The 22,848-nt window shown below is 45.0% G+C and overlaps 1 protein-coding gene across 4 annotated transcripts in view; it reads right to left on the minus strand.

The window, feature by feature from the left end:
• Positions 1-4,170: 4,170 nt before the first annotated feature.
• MYO3A (myosin IIIA) overlaps positions 4,171-22,848 on the minus strand; it is a 2,295,212-nt gene continuing 2,276,534 nt past the window's right edge. For all 4 annotated transcript variants that reach the window (XM_069648154.1, XM_069648153.1, XM_069648152.1 and 1 more), the window contains one exon: positions 4,171-6,771. In XM_069648154.1, coding sequence (XP_069504255.1) covers positions 6,666-6,771 — 106 coding nt within the window. In that variant the 3' untranslated portion in view covers positions 4,171-6,665. The remainder of the gene's footprint in view (positions 6,772-22,848) is intronic.

Consider the following 22,848-nt stretch of genomic DNA (forward strand, 5'->3'; position numbering starts at 1 on the left):
TACTGTGGTCATTGTTATTGTTGTTTAACATTGTGTGCAATTGCCTACGACAGCACTTCTACCTCAACCACCCTTTTTGTAGATCTGGTAGGCATCTGCTTTTAGACTGTATTAGGCCAACATGCCCTTCACCCTCACTATTCTATTTGCAAGAATACTGCCCACCCTACTCTACCTCACATGGTACAACGGTGGGACAATACCCAATTACACCACCGCCTCCCTCCGCTACCCCAACCTTCACAACACCATGACTATGCCATCCATTGCTCACCACACCAACCCTTACCTTAACAACCCAGCCTTATGGCTCCAACATTTTGCTTCCAGACCTTCACCAAACATACCATGTTCCATCACCCTGAGAAATGCCAGACTTGGCTCGCGACTCACGCACGCCTCCCATCACTCTGTGCATTTTAACAAACAGCCTCTGACCTCCACCGCATCCACACACTATCATCACCTCACCCCAACCTCCGTAACACTAGCAATATTAAGGGTGCATTAATCAATGTCAGATCACTCACGGCTCACGCTCTAGAAGTGGCTGGCCCACTACTCTCCCTTGCCATCCCTCCAGGTTACAACATTATCAGACACGATCGTAACTCTAACCAGTCCAAAGGTGGTGGCATTGCCATCATCCATAAAAATGCTCTAAACTTCCACCTCTCCTCTGTGCATCACTTTTCCTCTATGGAAGCACTGACAGCCAAACTAGCCGTCACTCCTAACCTCTCTATCACCTTCCATCTACTTTACCAGCCACCTGGGCCGCTAACCACCTTCGCTGAGGACCTCTCTAACATCATCACTCATAACACCAAAACCAAATCCCAAGCCTCGATATTAGGGGACTTTAACCTTGGCCTCACTGATTCCAATGACACTGCTGCCATGACTATTGATAATATGCTTATGAATGCAGGATTCATACAGCTTATCAACCAACCTATCCACGCTAAGGGCAGAACCCTCGACTGGCTAGCCTCCCACAATTCTCCTATCCATATCATCTCTAACCAACAGTATGCATGGACCGACCACAACTTAATTACGTTTAACATTCAGTCCAAACCTGCTAGCCTCTCTCCTACCATTGCACCGGCTACTGCCACCCGCAATAAACGTGACATCACTTGCGACAGTCTCCTCCCCCTCCTCCTTCCTGCTCTCAATGACCAGGTTCACTCATGCTCCGACCCCACGGCTATGGTTGACACCTTAAACCTTGCTATGCAAAAAGCCTTAGATATCATCGCCCCATCCAAACTGAGAAGACCCAAACCTCGAGCCCACCTGAACTCTTGGTTCACACCCCAGCTCAGAACCCTGTGCAAAGAAAAACGAATTGCTGAAGCACATTGGAAAAGCAACCAGTCCGCAGCCAACAAATCGTGCCTCCTCCTGGCCACCCTTAACTACAAGGATCCATATTCCAGGCTAAAAAAGACACTTACAATAAACGTATCGAACAAGCCAAATCCAACACCAAAGAATTTTTTAGAATCCTAAAAGAACTTGAAACCCCTGTCACTGCACCAGACACTTGCATCAAAGATAGCACTTGGTGTACCAAAATCCAAGAGGCTCTCCTCGGCAAGATTGCCACCCTCCAAATTAAAATCAATAACAAACAAACAAGCCTACAATCCAACCCACAACCCAACCCTATCCCCACCCTAAACCACTCCATCCCAGACTCTCTGAGTCCTTTTAGCTTCTCTCCACTCTCCATTTCCGAAGTGGAAAAGATCATCACCAGCCTTAAACCATCCAATTGCCAAGGCGACCTCTGCCCGGCACCTATAATCAAGGAAGCAGCTCATGACCTAGCGCCATTCATTTCTACGCTCATCAACTCTTCCTTTAGCTCTGGGATTGTACCTGACAATCTAAAGGACGCGTGGGTCATCCCACTATTGAAAAAACCTACCCTGGACGCTAGTATACCCACAAACTACAGGCGAATCACCACGGTCCCGTTTTTACTAAAAATCCTCGACCGTGCAGCATGTCTACAAATTCAAGATTACCTTGAATCTAACACATTTTTGGGATTTAGGAAATCTGGGTTTCGGCCACGTCACGGCACTGAAACTGCCCTCATAGATTTAAAAACACAGATTGAAGATCTAAAAGAGAATGGCAAACTTGCTCTCTTACTCCTCTTGGACCTCTTGGCGGCTTTTGATCTCGTCAATCAGGAAAATTCTCTACCTCCACCTTAAATCAGCTGCACACTTCTCCGATAAAGCTAAAACCTGGATTAGCTCCTTTTTAGACAACAGGTCAATGCGCGTGTTCTCTCCACTAACAGCCGCCCCACCTGCACCTGTCTCCTGTGGTGTGCCACAAGGATCTTGTGTTTCACCCATGTTGTATAACGTGTTCACCAAACCTCTCTTCGATATCTTGGACTATCTGGGTGTCACTTACACCAACTACGCTGACGACACCCAGATACTAATCCCTATCTCAGGTGACTACACTGCTGACTCCCTCGCTATCAATGTCATCTACCAGGTCATCCAAGCGTGGATGGCACAACACGGACTCTGTCTTAATGATGAAAAGACAGAGCTCCTTATTCTTGGCTCGCCACAAAAACTTACCAAACTCGACCCTGCATTTAAGTCCTTCATCATCGATGGGAATACTATCCCAACCGCCAAAGACACAAAAACCCTAGGGATCTACTTTGACACGACTCTATCCCTGACCAGACAAACTAACTCAGTCTCTTCCGCACCGGCATATACCTGCAAGCTTATTACAGCCTGTCGCCCTTTCCTCTCTGCAACCAATTGTGTCACCCTGGCTAGGACTCTTGTATTATCCAAGATTGATTACTGCAATGCACTGTACCTAGGCACCAATTTCTGCAACCTAAACAAGTTACAAATTGTCCAAAACAATGCGATTGGAGCTGCCCTCAACATTCCCAGGCGCCAACACATATCCGACACCAGACGCAATATTCGCTGGCTCTCAATCCCACACCGTATCTCCCTGAAAACCCTGGCTCTTACCCACAAATGCCTTCATAACCAAGCTCCCTGTTACCTGGCCAACCGATTTGCCCTCCACAACTCCATTAGACCCCGCAGAATGGCTTATTTAAACTGCCTTGAGGTTCCACGTTTCAATCTCCAAAGATCAGGTGGAATTAGCTTCCCTATCTTGGCAGCTAAACTCTGGAAAATGCTTCCCAATGAGCTTAGAGCAGAACCCTCATTCCCGAGATTCAAACACCTTACGAAAACCTGGCTGGCCGCCCAGGACATTTAGCTCTGGGTTCTCTGCGTAATGTGTACATGTATATACAATCTGCTTGTCCTCTCATTGCTATTATTATACCTGTAAATTCTGTATTATACTTGTAAACTTTGCAATTATGATTCTGTCTGTTTTTCTTATGTTGTAACTAAGTGATGCGCCCGGTTGCCCCTGGGCCTGGGGCGCTATACAAATAAAATAAATACAAATACAAATGTGTTTTGGGCTTGGAGGGGGAGGAAGTTGGTGAGAACAGCCATATGGATTAACAAGGCCATGGGAAGTAAATAACCACACCACACCCAAAAGCTGTGTAGGTAGTGCTAAAACGCCACCTAATAGAAAAACTAAAAAGAATTATAAACCAACATTACTTTCATTTTCACACCTCACAATGATTACCTGTAACAAAGGACATTTTCATTGAAGGGGATGTCTTTTTGCTTTGGTATTCCAATGCCAAATGGGCGATATGAAAACCGTTGCACTTGTGCAAGCGCAATTATCACCAAGCAGACATTGACCTAATGCACAAAAACTATTCTCTAGAAGACTTTACAGCCAGGACAATATTTGCTTTAGTGCTAATTTCACTTGCACTGGTGCAAAATGTCTTTATTATCACCTATGGTGTGAATGCATGTGCATATCATGGCAATATCGGGCAAATGATGCCGGTAGCTATTCATAAAATGGCACCAGCTGGCAAAAGGCCTGACTACTTGAGCAGGTGATGTCAGTGTCTGGCAAAAACATTGTCATTGTCTATGAAACAGCCAACACTTCTGGGTTTGCAAGTGGTTTTTTGAAGTTCAGCACCTGTACATGTAAACGTGCAGAGTTTCCTAATTTCCATTTGCGCGATTTTTAAAAAGAGGAAGGACAACATTATTCGTTCAATTATTTTATTATTGTTCTTTTTTTATATAAAGACATTTCGAGGCAGTTGGGGCCAAAAAAGATGTAACCGTGCGTCCCAGGGCGTTAATTGCAGTCATTATTCCTCAATAGCTCTTTGCAGATGGCGAGGACTCCCGAGTAAAGCCATGTCAAACCATTCAGCCAATTTCACGCCGTTTTCCGCCTCATTCACATTCCCAGCATGCCTCGGGAAGGCAGCTCCCTGCAAGTCTCGAGGTCGCAGCCTGTACTGCTCTCTGAAGCAGCCGCAGCGCACACACGCGTCTTATCTGAGCCCCCGCGTAGTGCATGCTTCATGCTTTTCCACAGTGCGTGTGTGTCTGCCGTTTCTGTTATTGTTTCCTCGTGATATCTGGGCGCGATATTGTTGTAACAACATACAATTGCAATGTAAAATATTCTAGTTTGGGCGAAACAGAGCTTATTTTTCGGCAGTTGGCTGGTGATCTGCTCAATTTTAGCATGGCTCTTTTAACACAATTAAAACGTGGAACAGCATTTACAACCACTACAGAGGGGCCATATTGCAGAAACTTTGCACGGGTGCAAGTGCAATCAGCACTGGAGAAAACACTGCCCTAGTGCTTAAAGCATATTCTTTCGCTGCATTTCTGCAACAGAGCTTAGTACCAGTGCTAGCGAAAATAGTGCTTTGGTGCAATGCATTGAAAGGTGTTGGATTTGTTTGCACTAGGACACGTTTTGCACTAGTGGTCATTGCAATTGCTCTGTTGCAAAGTTTCTGTTTGTACCAGAGGTTTGGGAGTAATACAAATACATGTAGTGCTTTACAGACATGTGCACCATAACATGCAGCACCAATTACAAAGAACACACAAGGCAGTTCACTTCCTCAGTGGTGTGTTCGATTGGACATGGGAAATTCCATGCTTTACACATGACTTTTTTTTTTTTAACGAGCAGGGGCACCCTGAACAAGCACAGAGGCAATCGAACCTCTAACAACGGTTTTATGTAAACATGTTTCTTGAGAGTTCAGCGGCTTAATATTATTTTTACCGTGAGATGCTCTTAACAATGCATTCCCTTGTCTTGTCAGAAGCAAAATGCTGCACATACATAAACTGGTCAATGCCTTAAGTGGGAGTGGGGAGCCAGGCCTTCGTATTTGGGGCAAGGGTCTACACTACCTTTAAAGTTAGACTCAGATTTTCAATATTTGAATAGTTTCTCGAAGGTCTATCACAGCGAGAGAACGTTTGCTCCTCAAAGAAGACACATACATGATATAACGGATTACTATCATCATTATTGCTATGTCCTTATGCGTGTGACACCGTGGGTTCGTTTGCAGCACGGTGGGCCCGATGGGAATTTGTGAGGTGCCAGGAAAGCAGCTTCCGGAATGAATGAAGGACCGGTCAGGCAGGCCCCCTACACCTGACTTCGAGGGCAGCGCTCGAACGGGCACAATGCCGCGAGCCGCCAAACATGCCTTGGCATCAGTCCAGCATGATATGTGTTAGTGTAGTGCTAGTTTCGAGCACGGGGGCTCGACGCCAGGACACAGTCAGTGTGATGAAAGGTCACCGCGGAATAAAGTCAGGGACAGAGGGCCCTCCCTACACACGCTTGGCAATGATACAAGGTGCTGCATGCCACACCTGAAGGTGACGCTACACATTTGGAAATACACAATACCACGTTATAAAAAGAATGCAACAATTGCAGTCCAAAAAACCTGTGTTGAAAGGGCACGCTTGTGCTCGATGTATCATACATGGGTGAATGCCCAGGAGTTGTACATGGACGCTCTTCAAATATGGTTGGGGAGCGCGTTCCAAGCACACACTGACAATTTCATGAAAAGACGTCGATTCTCCCATCCGCCAAGGCAGCTTTATGGGAAGGAAGACTTCGACCAGCACCTTAAACATTTAGAAGTTAACATGATATCATTTCGGGTCATCGGCAATAGTCGCAATTTAATCCGCAACACACATCCGTTTAATGCATTCATTCGGGCGCATCCGGCAGGCAGGATGTGAGGAAAGCACCGACGGGCGTCGTTATCTTTCTCTCTTCAGAACTCCAGGCGGCCATGTTGCCAGGACTGGAGGAGCGAGCGGTGGCTGTCACAGGAGAGATAAACACGAACTGAAGATCTGGCGCGCACTTTTTCTAAATTAACCTATTTATAAGCGACATCTCTCCAGGGGGGAACAGGAAACGGGGCATGTTTCATTTGACGACGGCGGCATCAGATAGCCAACACAGTGCCCACATGTCGTGTCAAGGAGGACTGCGTCCTGGTGCGTCACAGAAAATGTACTAAACAGGCCGGGCATCATTGACATTCTAGACCATTTTCAAACCATACGTATAGGAATATTGCATTAGTAAGATAGCTATTGAGCCGTATTCTTGTATGTATAAAAATAAAAAAACGAACATTTTAAAAAGATAATGCCAGATTATGTTCCAGAGGTAGAGGCGAAACGTTAAATAAGGCGCCGTCGCTGGGAGGTTTTCCGCAGCAGTTTCCGGTAGTCGTAAGGGTTCTCTCCTGCTTCACTGTCTCCCAGTTGACACTCTGCAGCCGCTACCCTGCACAGAGAGCAAAACATTTCCTTAGATATTATAAACTGTCGCTTTTTTGTGAGCACATTTGTCTGACAGAACATACGGCTAATCACGTCACGTTTTTTTGCTGATGCACTATTCATTCCTTGAATGTAACACCACACCCATCGCTTGCCACTGTATGAACTGTCCTAAAACTCGTCTTTTTCTCAAAGTGGATTATAATCCATTAAATATGCCTGCAAAGCAGCCGCCATTTTAGGACAACATCCTCGGCTAGCATAATTGCATTCAACCTGTTTATGCTGAACTAAGTAAACAAAGAAGAGATGCGTGCAATACAAAGCATTTCCAAAGGAACAGTTGGCGAAGATGTCATAATATCCATGCTCTTAAGCGATAACACATTCTATTAATTCCCTTTTTGCTGCTGCTGCACACTGGAGCAAGCACACAAGTATAAACATAGCTTTTCATTTTTCTTATGCTTTATTACATTTCTTTAGTAGTTAATAACTTTATTTTGCTAAAGAGCTCAATTCATGCAATTTTTTGCACATTTCAAAGTGACTTTACACTGCTAAAAAGTGACTGCACGGCCGACACAAACCATAATTCATGGAACTGTGCAAAGTGTATTTTTGGAGTGCGAAGTCAATGCAAGTGGTCATTTTTGCAGTACAAAATGACTTTGCACTGACTTTGCGCTGCAACAATACATTTTGCACAGTTGCATGAATCAGGGTTTATGTCGGCAGTGCAAAATCACTTTTCACTTTTCAGCAGTACAAAGTCAGTTTGAAGTAAGCAAAACATTTCATGAATCGGGCCCTAAGTGCTAAGGGTTCCATGTCATTTCATCGACTGCCTGTTCATCCCCGGGCTTTTTAACGTTCACATTCCATCGAATGTGATCAAACTTATATTTTGCTATTGCCCACCCACCCAAACCCTTATTTGCCCTTTCCCAACCCCCCTAAAAATTAGATGAGCACATTCGATGGAATTTGCACGTTAAAAAGCCTGGGGATGAACAGGCAGGCGATGAAAGGACGTCATACCGTGCTAAGGGCGTGTATGTTCGTCCTGAATTCTGACAAGGAATAATTGTAGGCCCCACCCACTCCCGCAGTTAACATTAGTGTTTATTTCTGTTGATTAAAGGGCATCTACCACATTTTGTTGGTTTTGGCACATTTGGTGATGCTAGCGCCACCTAATGCCCAAAACATTGGTACTGTCAAAGAGAAAGGAGAAAGAGGAGTTCAGGAGCAGTCTATGGATGTGGCTTAGCAACTTGCTGACTCTTGGCGATGAAATGGCTGAAGCACCAGTTGGGTCTTTTTTTTTTCAAGGAAGGCTGTGCTTCTGCCATTTTTGACTGTGGTTTCACCATTTTCGACTGTGCTTTAATGAGTTCTACTGAAACATTGCTGGGGTCGGTTGCAATTCTAGGCAAGTTTTTGATGCTGTTACTTCAGGGCTTGTGCTAAATTTGGAAGCCGCACTGAGTGACAGTTTTTCAAAATATATTTACACAATGGGTGGTCCTGTCCTCTAGGGTTTAGGGTACTGCACATGTTTTAGGGCAGTACATTCTTTAACCTTCCTGGGTTTCTTATGTCAGGCTCAGTGGATCCCTAACATATGGTGCGAAAACAACCTTAAACAATTAATAGGTTTTTATAAAAGTAGCCTTTTTTATTTTTTAAGTGGCTTTTTTTGCAATTTTTTAATATAGAGAAAACAAGCATTCAATTCAACTCAGAAATTCAAGTGAATAAGCATGTCAAGGCATAGAAATGCACAGTGAAGAACCAGGATTTAACATTTACATAATTCAGTCAAAATGCTGGTCTGGGACTGTGTTTTTAGAACAAAAAAGTAAATATAAAATTTTCCAAATTCAACCTTACATAGATCGGTATACACAGTAAGTACCAACTCCTTGTATTTTTTATAAGGAGTCGGCAGGAGGTGTGTACCTTATTATTTCATAGCAAAACAAAGCCTCCTAGTAGCATCATATTAGAATTCAATTTCTTAGCATACAATACTTTTTTTTCAAATGATTGACATTTTCTGTATTGAGGTAATACAGAAGTGGTAGTGGTGGCCAGCTAAGGCTGGTCCGAGACCGAGAGAGACTGGTCCGACGTCTGCTAGTAAAATAAAGAGAGTTCTGTGTGTTCCAAATGTGTGGTCTTACAACAAACTGCCACTAAGAGCACTGACGTTTCGATTGATAGAAAGTTACAATCTTCATCTGGGGCCTTTGTATATTCAGGTCTCCCTAGGGGAAAGAAAGGAAAGAAAGCCCGCTTAAAGTAGGATACCAGAGTGATTCTGTGAATGTCACATAGTATAGAAGGAAGTATAATTAAAAAGCACTGGAGTAGTGCTGTTAAAAACATATTTCAGTGAAGGGCTGGAGGCCCTGGCAGTCTAGCAACTGACCTGTACCCTGTACCCTGGAGCAGTGTGGAACCTCCTGTGGCTCCAGAGGTGGGTGGGGGTCCAGTAATCCGCCAGAAAGTTCTGGGGATGTCCAGTGTAAATGATGGTTCTAATGGGCAGCCTTGTAAGAATCCGGGTGCCTGGTGAATGACCCTGCAGTAGAGGGATGAAACAAAATGGTGGCCACCAGTTAGGATGTGGGGGTGGCTCACTGCGGCGAGGGCGAACAAATGAGTAAATAGCACCTCCCGAAATATGGGCTCACTGGTCTAGGCATAGACAGCCCAGATGTGGAGAGGGGGTCCTATTGGAGTCTCACCTGAGAAATTTGGGGTAAGTGTATGGCTCGGGCGCCGTCGCCGTAATCGTGGTAACAAGGCTGGAGTCCGCGCTACACTAGGGAGAAGCTGTATCGGATAGTTATAGCTGGCATGTGCTAGCAGTCATTGTTAGTTACACTGCGCATGTGTGGAGCCTCGCGGCTCCGGTGTTCCGGGTAAGCGCATGCGCACAAAAGTGGTGACCAAGGTGGGGCGTCCTTGGCAACCGAGTGCGGTGCGGAGCTCATGATGCAGGGCGCAGGCATTCCGACCTGAAAAGAGGCACGGATGGGGGTTGGACATCTATTAATATGCACTCTGACATTATGTGTGGTGGCCTACTCTGCTGGGAATGCCGAGGGGCTGGCCTGTTCGTGAGGGTAATGTCATGACCAGAGGGGCACTAACGGTTAGGCGCAAGCGCACATATGTGGTCCTTGGCAGCCGAGTGCGGCGCGGAGCTAGTGATGCATATCTCGTGCATTCCGACCTGTATACGGGTACAGAAGGGGGCTGGAAGTCTGTTCATATGCGCTCTGACATTAAGAGTGGTGACCTACTCTGCTGAGGGTTCAGGGGGGTGGTGTCATGACCACAGGGGCACTTACTGTGGACCCCTACTAAATACAGGTGTTACACACCCTGAAGGGTACTTACAGTAGGTACCTCAAAAAAGGGTGTGGATGGAAATGTCCAATGATGGCAGAAGATAAGGCCCTGCCTTCCTGCATGTTGATGTGGACTGTGGGTGCACTCCGGAGGGTGCTCAAGTAGTGTTTTGGTAGTCCATGGGGGCAGTTTCGTTAAGCCCTGTGGTGAGGGTTTTAAGCTTGAATATCCACCAGGATTCTTTGTAGTTTAGTGAATTAGCAATGTTGGTGGTGCCTATGACCCGGTCTATAACCCACCATTTGAAAGAATCAGGTGGATGTTGTAGTTCCATAAAGTGGGATACCAAGGGTGCAGAGTGTACTTTGCACCTGGTCCTGGATTTGTGCTCACTAATTCTTTTGTGAACTGGTCTGGATGTTTGGCCTACATATCTGAGTTTGCAGGTGCATTCTATCAGGTAGTTCACGTTAGTAGTTTTACAGTTGGTGAACTGACAGAGCTCCCATTCCTTGTCTCCTATTTGAAAAGATTTCACTTTCTTCGTCTGGTTGCAAGCCTGGCATGTACCACATGGATGGTGCCCTTTGATCTCTCTCATGTTCCATAGTGTGGATCTTGTGGTTTTCCGTCGAGTTCTTGCATGCGTTAGTAGATCTTTAAGGTTTTTATTCCTTTTCAGGGCCATTCTGGGTAATGGTTTGGTGGGTAGGCTGAGTTGGACAATGGGCCAGTATTTCCTAATCATATGTCTGAATTGCGAGGTGTTGGCTCCAAAAGTTGAGATGCAGGCCAATGTTTTCTCTGTCCCTGGGTCATGTTCTTTGGGGGTAAGCAATGCTTCCCTGGGAGTGTAGAGGGCCCTTTTCATTGTGTTTTTAAGCAATTTCTTGGGGTAGCCTCTCGTCTCCAGTTTCTGTATGAAAAGATTAGCATGAAACTTGAATTCTAGTGTGTAAGTACAGTTTCTACGGATTCTCAGGAATTGTCCGTAGGGCAGGTTTTGGCATAGGTTTTTCGGGTGGTGGCTGTTGTAATGGAGGATGGTGTTCCTGTATGTTTCTTTTTTGAACATTGAGCACTTCAGTTGGTTGTTGTCAGCACTGATTTTGAGATCCAAAAAGTGAATGCTCGTGTTGTTATGTTCCATGGTGAATTGTATGTCCTCTGAGCGGTTGTTAATCCATGTAAAGAAGTTTAATAGTTCACTATTCTCTCCTTCCCAAAGGAAGATGATGTCATCTATATACCTTCGCCATGAAAAGATGTTGTCTTTGAATGGGTTGTTGGTGTTGAAGATGAAACTTAGTTTATACTCGGCATTGAATATAATTGCCATGCTGGGGGCAAATGCCGCGCCCATGGCAGTGCCGCAGATTTGTAGATAGAATATTTCATCGAAGCTAAAAAAGATGTTAGTAAGTGCTAGCTCTAGTAGTTCCACAATAAAATGTATGGGTACTCTCCTTTGTGTCATGTGTAGGGTCAGATGTCTTCTGATGCATTCAATCGCTTGGTTTTGCGGTATGCTTGTGTAGAGACTTTTGATGTCCATCGTGACTAGTTGGTTTCTGTTGTCGTCAAAGGGTTGGTTTTCAAAGATAGTGATGGTAGTCATGGTGTCTTTAAGGTAGGATGTAGTTTGTTGGCAGAGTGGTTTGAGAAAATGGTCTATGAATTGACAGATGGGCTCCAGAATGGAGCCACATCCTGATACTATGGGTCTCCCAGGTGGCGTAGTGCTGTTTTTGTGAATCTTTGGGAGTGCGTAGAAGGCAGGGGTTCTTCCTTCTGTCATGTTGAGAAAGGCCTCCTCTTTCTCCATGATCCAGTCTCTTTCAAAGGCGAATTTGGTTATTTCCTGTATTTTGACTTTGATCATGTTGGTGGGGTCTTTCTGCAGTTTTCTATAGTTGTTACCATCGTCTAGAAGTGTCTTCACCATGGTATTATATTGCTCTGTGGTTTGAACCACTATGCCTCCGCCTTTGTCTGCCGCTTTTATCACCAAATTCTCGTTGGCGGCAATAGTTTTGAGGGCTAGGTGTTCTCCATTCGTGAGATTCTTTCTCTGGTGTTGTTGTGTCTTTTGAAGTTTCCTAATTTCTGATGTAATACATTTTTCAAACGTGAGGATGGAAGAGGGTAACTGATTGTCTCTAGGATTGAAATTGGTTTGGGTGGCATCTTGGTCCATAAAGTAAATCTTTCTCCGGATGGACCGGAAGAAGTTTTGAAATTCCCCGTCAATTTTAAACCAATCCGTATTGCTGGTAGGTACAAATGATAGGCCTTTCGCTAATAATGTGTTTTCATCTTTTGTCAGTGGGCAACCTGATAAGTTGAAGATGGGGATAGTGCTCATCGTCTCCTGTTGCCTCTCCTGCCCCTGCTGGGGCGGTTCCACTAGGGGTAACCGAAGAATGGCATTGGCATTTGTGGTGGTGGGGGTCCCCAGTAGCCTCCTCTGGGGCCCCCTTGCCCTAAAAAAGGCATCATTGGAGGGGGTGGTTAGAACTGGCCCATGTGAAGGTTCCTTCCTCTAGGTTGTTGCTGATCATCTGATGATGAGTCGGAGCTTGAAGCTCCTGAAAATGAGACTCCCTTCTGGCGGTTCCTGTAAAAGCCTCCTTGTTTGGCTGTTCTTTCCTTTTCTTTTTTGTCTTTGTAATCGTCAGAGAGATATGGATAGACTGCTTCCAATTTGAAGTTCTTTATATCTTTAGATAGTTTTTTATGTTTTTTCTCTAGGGTGGAGGCCATAAAGATTTCAAATGTTTTATCAATTTCTTTCAATTTCTCTCTTGCGTTAGCTGTAGTGTCGTCAGAGATGAATTTGGTCTCCTCCGTTTTCAAGTCTGTGAGCATCTGAGTGTGGATTCTTTTGGCTGTGGTGATTGTCAACGCCATAAGATCCCGGCTACACTTGGTAGCGATTTTGCTGAAATCTGTCATATATAGTTTGTCTTCCAAAAACAGAGCCGGCTCATTTCTGATTAATAGTCCTGCTGGTACCATGTTCACTCTCAGGTACTCCCGGAGGAAGTGGCCGTGCACTTCTGTCCTAAAGCACACATGCTCTGAGTGACAGCGCATGTGTGCTTTGCTCCCACTGGGAGCAGACTCAAGCTACTACGCTACTGATCGCCTGTGTGTCTTGCTGTCAGTGACAGGGCATGGAATCCCATCAGGTCAAAACTCTGCAAACGCTCTGGTCTTGGGAGAGTGTTAAACATTCACATGTTTTTGATTCAGAGTTACTGAGGTCTGTAATGGACAACATCCATGGGTAAAAAAAAAAAATAAAGGTTAGATGCGCTGAATGTTTTACAGTGGATCGATTGCCAATATCGTTACTTGATTTGAATTTAAGAATTCACTTTGAACCCAATACTGAAATGCTGTCAAGCATAATGATGCTAACCATAGGGATCGGATTCATTTTACCATCCAGTCCATCTGTATTCCCACGCTCCTATTGGTGCTGCTGCTGCAGTGCCCACAGCACACACACACATGCTGCCTACTCGCATCTCCTCACATCGCCCCTCCCCTGTGTAGTAAAGCAGTGTCCATACTTGTCTTAGGGTGCTTATAAGTAAGTTTACTTTCAGTTCTTCAGTTACATGTTACAGGACATAAAGAAATCAGGTACAAGACATAAGATCACCGGCACCCATCACCCAGGAAGGGAGGGACCAACTGACCAGTTACAGAACACTCACCACAGCATTCTCACACTCATACATCAACATTCCTCTTGATGCTTGCATGACATCACTGAGCACATGACCAGCTTAGGCAGACTCAGGAAAGTGCATCATAACACATCTCCCTCCTTACCGAAACATCTACACAAAGAACCAGCACTTGACATAAAGGCAAGTCACACCACCACCCACCATACCAACTTCACAAGATGCTCTCACAGCCATGCGATTCCAAACATCTCCTACAAATATAGTTTGCCCTCAATATTAAGACAAATCCCCTTCTGTCTGTCCCTGCCACGAACAAACTCTAGACTCACACTCTAGACAAATGCCAGCCCATACACAAGGCTGAAACTGCCCTACAAACCAAACGCCCACCAAAATAACATATGTCCTTCCGCCCGCCCCCGCCACAGGCGAGCCTCCAGGCTGCCACCCTGAAGCACATCTTGCCATGCTGACGCAATACTAGACATCCAAGAAGACAAAAGAATCACCATACCTAGTGAGAGAACTCATAAAACCGATAACCACCGCTGAAATATCACCAACTATGTCTACACCATGAACATATAAACAGATCCATCAATGGACTAGGCCAACAGAGCCCACTCAACCACACCGAGGTATACAGATCCTACAACAGCTTGAAGATGCTGGCCAGCCATCTCCAGGACCACCAACAAAACATGGGGTTGGCCTAAACGCTCATCTCAATGGCAGTACTAACAAGTCCCATGATCCTGACCTCAGAATACCATGGCCAGGATTGACAGATAACACACAAAGAAAACAACTCATCAGACAACTCTTAATCTTGGACATCATATTTCCCTTTAGCCAATATGGTTGCCGGAGGGCGTCCCCAACCAGCACAACAACTGTTTCTAAGAGAACCACTACCACAACTTCATCAAATAAAACCATCTATCCATTACAGATAAGAGTCGACTTCTTCTAACAGTGCTCTACTACCGCTACTAAAATCACCAGACCACAACTCCCACTCACCTTAGTGCACTTCTCCACTTACCACTCACTCCTGCACCTGGAAGGGCGCTACCCCCAGGATTTACCTCACACGTCCCCATAACCAAAAGAGGAGCTGACTCACCATGCTTAATTCATACAAAGGCGCTACCTCCGTATACAAAATACCAAAATCCAAAACTACTATGGGTACTACTAAAACTACTACCCAGCAACACTTAATCATCTTCAAGTAAGTGTCCATTTCCAACCATGACACCCAAATGAGGCGCTACCTCAATACAGTCAATTTAAACAAAAGCGCTACCTCCATCTCAATACACATAGATGGTAATGAAAATACTACCTCCTAACCTACCCATCAGCATCTTGCACACAAAGTCATTTGAATATGAACTCTGCACACATCACTCAAAACAAGATACTCATTTTGTCACATCCATCAGGTTTCAGATTCACAGCCAACCTTAGGTACAGTGTATGTACCACAAATGACATTTCATTAGACTTTACAGATGTAAAAAGAAACATTTCCTACATAGTTCATTTCCTTGTCCATGGATTGCATTAATACTAAATGCCTAAAAGTCCACAAGTCTTAAAACAAGACATCTAACCTAAAAATCCTCAATAGGTTAGACTAACTCATTCACAAACCAATGAGCTCCTGACCATATCTCAATGCTTTAAATTATTCACTTTTCGCTATAATTTCTAGAAAGTCCATTAACCTGCAAATCCTCAAACTTGTTAGTTCTATACATCATATTATACCTTAACATTGCACTCATACGAGAAACCTCACATCAACACAACACACCGTGTTCTAATCACACATGCCCACTCATATTAAAATTGACATCCGACATAGTTGCGCTAGAATACTTCCAGATCACAACATGACAACATGACAGTTAATAGTTAATACTTTGGCAAAAACCTTACTTGGCCACATATTTCTGACATACATATCTCATCACAAGATAAAACACCGTAATACAGACAACATAACATGCATTAGCTTGAACGGTTTGTTTCCAATAACGGAATGGTCAAGATGCAATACTTAAGCTTACAACCTATATACTAGCAGGTTGCTCAACGATACGACCTACAAAAGTCACCTTATCCGTAGGCCGCTCCTATACTTCTCCAATCCAGCTCACTGTTCATAACGGAGCGGCATTTCTTTTTTGTATCCACAGCACAAACCTCGTCGACGCATCGACAGGTCATCTCCTGCCTTGGCCGCTACTGGGCAGCCTGCCAAACGTGGCGGAGCATCATTCTTTGCCTTTTTCCGTGGCCGCCACTGCCTCCAGCCTTTTCAGAGGCAGAGCATCTCCCTTGGTCTCCCGCTGGACGAGGCCTCCCTTCCGGACGCCAGCAGGTGACGACGTCACAGTGCGTCCGCTAAACAGAATCCTTTACTCGAACCCTGCCAAGGCTGTCTCTAAAGTACACACGCCACGTACTGGAATGAAAACAGGTATGCTTCTTTAACATTCGCAACAATCCTTTGTGAGAATGTCATTACACTGCACAGAGCGCGAGCACTCAGTATTCCAAAGCTCCACCAGTCGCCTTCGCTTTTGGGCTGACATCATCAGTTGCTGCAGCTTGGTACGAAGGCGATAATACCTCAGCAATGACCAAATGGGCTAATGGTCACACCACAGCCCCTTCTCCAGTCAACACAGTACGAACGAATCGAACGAATTTGAACATCCATCTTCCTTAACGAGGCTCACATATTTCCTTATGGCGACACTTGAAACGCCACATTAAGTCCAACAAGTGTAGCACAAGTACACAAACCACACTTTAAACGCCCTGACTTCATTATTCAACAGCATGAATATCACTGTACAACCAGCGATGGAACACCGCCAGGATGTGGGACGCTTCCACCTGTAGGGCAAACTTCACTACTGACAGCACTAGGCAACAGCCCGCTGGTCCCTCCAAATAAGTCCAGGAGCACTTTTCTTACATGGATCGCTCCTATACTTATGACACCAAATCCGACACTCCAGGGGCACCCTTCTCACATGGATCCCTTCCACTTCTCGTGCCCCCAGACCCAGCACTCCCAAGAACTATGGGCTGCTGATACAATCTGTTGTGGATCAACACTACCAAGGACTATGGGCTGCTGATCCAATCTGCTATGGTCCTCCTCCTCCCTTATCTGCCCCGGGTGATGGGTATGCTTACTTGGGGGCGGTGATGTCTTCTTCCTTCCTTGGTCCTGATGATTCCTGCACCCCCCGCAGCAGGTCTTTTCAGTCTCTGTCCTTCCTTTCCAGCAGTCCTTGCACCAGAGTTCTTCTTCCAGAGATCCTCGTCGCCAATGTAGTAAAGCAATGTCCATACTTGTCTTAGGTTGCTATAAGTAAGTTTACTTCCAGTTCTTCAGTTACATGTTACAGGACATAAAGACATCAGCTACAAGACATAAGATCACCGGCACCCATCACCCAGGAAGGGAGGGGCCAACTGACCAGTTACAGAACACTCACCACAGCATTCTCACACTCATACATCAACATTCGACTTGATGCTTGCATGACATCACTGAGCACATGACCAGCTTAGGCAGACTCAGGCAAGTGCATCATAACACACTGCATGGATGTATGTGATTTCTTTGAATATATTTCTCGTACTGGAGATTTCGCCGAATCCATTTCACTGAAAAACCAGATCTTTCTTATGTTTTCTTTCTTTTTTTTTATGAGGGGTAGACCCCCTGCTTTCCCACTTCACCCCTCCCTACCCTAACTTTTACCCTTACCCCACAACCCACCTATCATGCATTACGCATACACCATTTCCCCAACCTTTTTTGGTGAAATATAATCAGTGTAATCACATCAGGGGAAATGGTATTCGAAGAAATCTACGGTAACACCCCTGCTTCTCTTTAGCACTGCCTCCCCTCCCCTCGGTGCTGCTCTCACTTAGCTAGTCTGGTTGGAGGAAAAGCACAGTCACCCCATTTATCTCTATGCCCCACTCACTGTCCTCTTACCTCTCGCAGTGCTCTCCACCACCAGTGCTGGACTGGGAACCAAAATTGGCCCTGGAAAATGTTTTCCAAAGTGGCCCCATATTTCACCAAAGGAGCGAGCACATCGTGTGAGGCCAACCCTTCCATGAGGGCATTGGGAGTATGCCTAAGTAAATGTTGGATTACATTAGTCAAAATGAGTGCATCTAAAGTATGTTTTAAGCATATATGAGGTGCAAAGGCTGTCCCAATGCGGATTATGTAATAGTGACCAACCAGGTTTAGATGTAAGGGTGGCATTCTGTGCCGTGAAGCACAATTTCTCCTCACAGATGCGCACGAGATGCACAGGGTAGTGCTTCAGCAGAGTGTTCTTATGGACATATCTGCTGTGCATTGGGCTTCCTGAGCCCCAAGTGATGCCCCTTTGTATAATATCAGGCAGGTGGAAAAGATGTCTGGGTCCATTAAACAAAATAGACATCATTTTCACATCATCAAGAAATGTAGACACGGCGGGGCACTGCTGAACCCTTGAATAAGAGAACATGAGATTGGGGACATATCAGTGGCGACATCACTGGGAAACTTCTAAGCTTTGTCATGGTTTTAGGACTGGCATTAATTCATCTATATATACGGAGCACTGGGGATTCTAAGGAGAGCTGCTGTATATTCGGTGTCAAAGCTCTACTCAGCAGTACTACGGTCTGCAACCTTTGGTTCTCCAGATGTGTGGGACTACAACTCTCATCATCCCCTACCAAGTATAGTAAATGATAAGGAATCATGGGCCTTGTAGTCCAAAAAATCTGGAGAGCCAAAGGTTGCAGACCCTGATATGTGCACTGCATGGACAATGTAAGCACTTATCTGCAAGGCAACTATCCTTTTATCAGAACGTACTGGTATGTCGCAGAAAGTCTGCTACATTTTACTTGGGACAGTATGGGTACTTAGCAGGACTACTTTATGTTTAATGGGAATTATTGGTGCTTCTTAAGGGAATTCATATTAATTGAAAGCAAAAGATGGAGGCCTTCTACAACATGTCTGCTGTGATGGAAACGTACATGAACGTCTCAGAAGTGCTGCTGTACTTTACCTGGCCAGTAAAGATACATTTCAGCAGGATTGTGACCCTTTGAACATAAAAGTGAAGGTGCTTTCAGCAGAACTACTATGCTTTGAAATGTCCAGGGCTCATACTTTGCATCAAATTGCTAGACTTGGAAAGAAAAAGTACAGGAACATCAGAGCAGGGCTGCTATACGTTAATGGGCCAGAAATGTCACTGCTGTGAATGACAACTTTACTCTGAAAGAGACAGTACCAACATTCTCAAGCATGACTGCAATACATTGCAAATCCAGTACTGGCAAGTGTCAGCAGGCGTGATGATGTACTCCAAATGGAAAAGTGTTCTCACCTGTCCCTAGGATTGCCATACTCTGAATGGGGCAGTACCGGCACTTGCTAGCAAGATTCACATGCTCTGAAAGCAATAGTAACATCACAGCATCACAGAGCATCAGGAAACACTTAGGAAGAGGGCAGGAGCCCGATCCCCCCGCTGCAGGAGCTACGCCGTGCAGCAGATGGAACCAGAAACTACACACGGACTCGCCATGTTCAGTGAGCAACAAACGCCCAATCCTTGAAAAACAGTGAGGAATCCCATATTCCTGCATATCAGCATTTATTTTGCCAAATAGATGCAAAGCGCCATCAGCCCCCTTCACGAGCATTGTTTAAGCTCAATTCATGAAATCTGTCCAAATCTTCCGCCTGTTTCCATCATGGTGGGTGCAACGCAGCCCCAGAGTGAAGCTGAGCTTTGTTGCTAAGTAACCAAAGCGCTTTTTTGACCACGACATCCGCCGGTAGGCGGCTATGCGGCCAGTGACGAAGGCCTAGACAAAGGCCCTGTTTACCCTTGTGTCCCCAAAGCATCAGGAAACACAGAGGGAAGTGGGCAGGAGCCCCATCTCCTCACTTCAGGAGCTATGCCGTGCAGCAGATGGAACCAGAAACTACACACACACACTCGCCACGTTCAGTGAGCAACAAAAGCCAAATCCTTGAAAAATGTTGAGGAATCCCATATTCCTGCATATCAGCATTTATTTTGCCAAATAGATGCAAAGCGCCATCAGCCCCCTTCACGAGCATTGTTTAAGCTCAGTTCGCTGAAATCTGTCCTAATCTTCCGCCTGATTCCATCATGGCGGGCGCAACGCGGCCCCAGAGTGAGGCTGAGCTTCGTTGCTAGTATCAGAATTGCTTTTTTGACCATGACATCCGCCGGCAGGCGGATACGCCGGACAGTTACAAAGGCCTAGACGAAGGCCCTGTTCGCCTCAGGGAGCCAGGAGCCTGGTCTACCTCATTCGTCCCACGTCCATAACATTAACTTTATCTGATGACGACCATAAAACCTGCTCATAGGTAAAACCTAGTTATGCAAACTGTATTATTCCTTATCATTGACTGTCTACCTATTCATTAGGCTAGCATACTCGGCATTAATCCAACATTCCTCATTGTCGCTTATGCCTTATGTTGCCCAATTGCTACGTATCATCTACTTGCACTGACTTGGCCTGAAAAAAAAGCTACTTGTACATCATTACCTGATTTTGCCTCACCGTTTACTACTGTATATTCCGACCTGAATGATTGCTGCCTAATAACCCATTGCAATACTGCTTTGCGCATTGTATCGTTGCATTCTGCGCTTTCTGCTGCTTACCGCTACATCTTCAGCATTGTGATTACGATAGCACTACGATTTAGCCTGTGATACTAATCCTCTTTAGGTCACTTGTCAGTATAGCGAACACGTCGCCGTTAGCATTGTAATTATGCTCGATACTCGTTGTAGCCTACCATTTAACAGCGGCATGATTGTATAACCCATTGTGTTCTAATTTAGCCTGTGTACATCACCGCGGTTCACCTGCACCTGAATACAGCTATTTTCCTGACCTAACTTGTCACTTACCTGTATAGTGCCTTACCCGCAACGCTGTGTCCTCATCTACTACTTGACTAAGCAAAAGTTACCAGGGGTGGCCACAATGCATAATGTTACAAGTCAGCATCCTGACATATGTTTAGCATTTTAACCAGCTTATTATTGACATATGTTTCGCACTTGAACCAGCCTATTATTGACATATGTTTAGCATTTTAACCTAGTCTATTATTGACATTTGCTTAGCATTTTAACCTAGTCTACTATTGCAGTGGGTTTCTTATTGCCTAGCCCACCACAACACCATTTGAACTAGAACACAATATCGTGTTACAACTTGACCTGGGTCATTATGTTTGCTTTTGAGCCATACCTAGTATTACTCGGCACCCTTCTTGCATCTAGCCTAGCGCCCACCCACACAAAACCTCTCACCCCACCATCCTCTGACAGTTATATCACTATTAACATGACAGCTCCAAGGGTTGATATTCCTTCACCACTCCCACTTACATTTCCTACTTATCAACCACCACCTAGATTTTCAGACCTCACCTGGGGCTTACCCTACACCAGCAATCCCTGCTCTATAGCGTCCAGAAATTATAAGCTCTGATCAATGAACCCCTCGCTAGAACCATGTCTAACATAGACTCGAAAAGGAAATGTTTACCTGGCAGACTCACTATACCATTACTACCTACAAGACTTGTTTTACCACAGCCACTACTCCCATAACACACAAACCTACCTGTACAAATATTCCACAAACCAAACTTACTACTGAATTACAAGATGCCGGAGATACTAATTGCACCTCTCATGTACCCTGTACCTCCTCCTTGACTGACAATACAGCCCCTAACCTTAATGGCGCCTTAATAAATGCCAGATCGCTATTGCACATGCCTCAGAGATATCCGACCTTATCCTGGCTGAGAACTACGACTTTCTGGCCATCACGGAAACTTGGCTTCACGCAGCAGCAGGCCCTGCCCTTATGCTGGCAGGGCCTGATAACTACACTATTCTTAGAGTAGACAGATGTGAGGCTCGAGGAGGTGGCATAGCCCCCATCGCTAAATCTAACCTAGCCACAAGACTAGCCCCCTCCCTGGACCTCATATCTTGTGAATGCCTCACTGCCAAACTACCCATCGCCAATTCTCAAACGCTCACCATACATCATGCTCACCATACATCTTATTTACAGGCCACCTCGACCCCTTGGCTCATTTGAGGAGGATATCTCCACCATTCAGTCTGACAAATTAAAAAACTCTTCACAAGTACTACTGTTAGGGGATTTTATCCTGGGATTCAACGACCCTAAAGACTTGCAAGCTACCGCCATTGGCAATATACTCTCCGAATTTGGCCTCACCCAAAGGGTGAACCTACCCACAAGGTAGAATACTTGACTGGGTGGCAGATTATAACTGCAATGCCTCAATTACTGCCACAATGCCCCAGACATGGACTGACAATCACTGATTATCATTCGCCCTGGCAACTAAAAAGTCTACCACTAAAATTAGCGTATATGCTCCTCCTACCCTAACCAGGAACAAAAATAATATTATGGCAGATAAACTCCTGCACCTAATCCTACCTACTTTCAATGCACTTCCCACTCCTAGTCGAGAAATTCAACAAAACTATGATGGCAGCACTAGACTCCATTGCCCTTCTAGAAATTGAAAAAATGCAAACTGAAAATCCACCTTAACTCATGGTTCACACCACACTTGAAAACCCTGAGATCAGAAAAAAGGAAGCGTGAAGTCTCCTGGAGGTTATCACCTTCAGCTGAAAACAAATCCAACCTCATCAATATTTCTTCTCATTAAAAGAAAGAAATACTCGTGACTAAACAGGAAACCTACAATAATAGAATCTCGCAGGCTAACTCGAGTACGAAGGAACTATTTGTAATTAAAATATATATTTTTATTTAAAAAAAGAACTTGAAAATCCAATCCCAGTTCAGGATAACTGTGTGAAAGACAGTACGAAGGAACA

Source organism: Ambystoma mexicanum, chromosome 2q, assembly GCF_040938575.1.
Source record: "Ambystoma mexicanum isolate Mex_15411 chromosome 2q, UKY_AmexF1_1, whole genome shotgun sequence".
Classification (NCBI taxonomy): Eukaryota; Metazoa; Chordata; class Amphibia; order Caudata; family Ambystomatidae; genus Ambystoma; species Ambystoma mexicanum.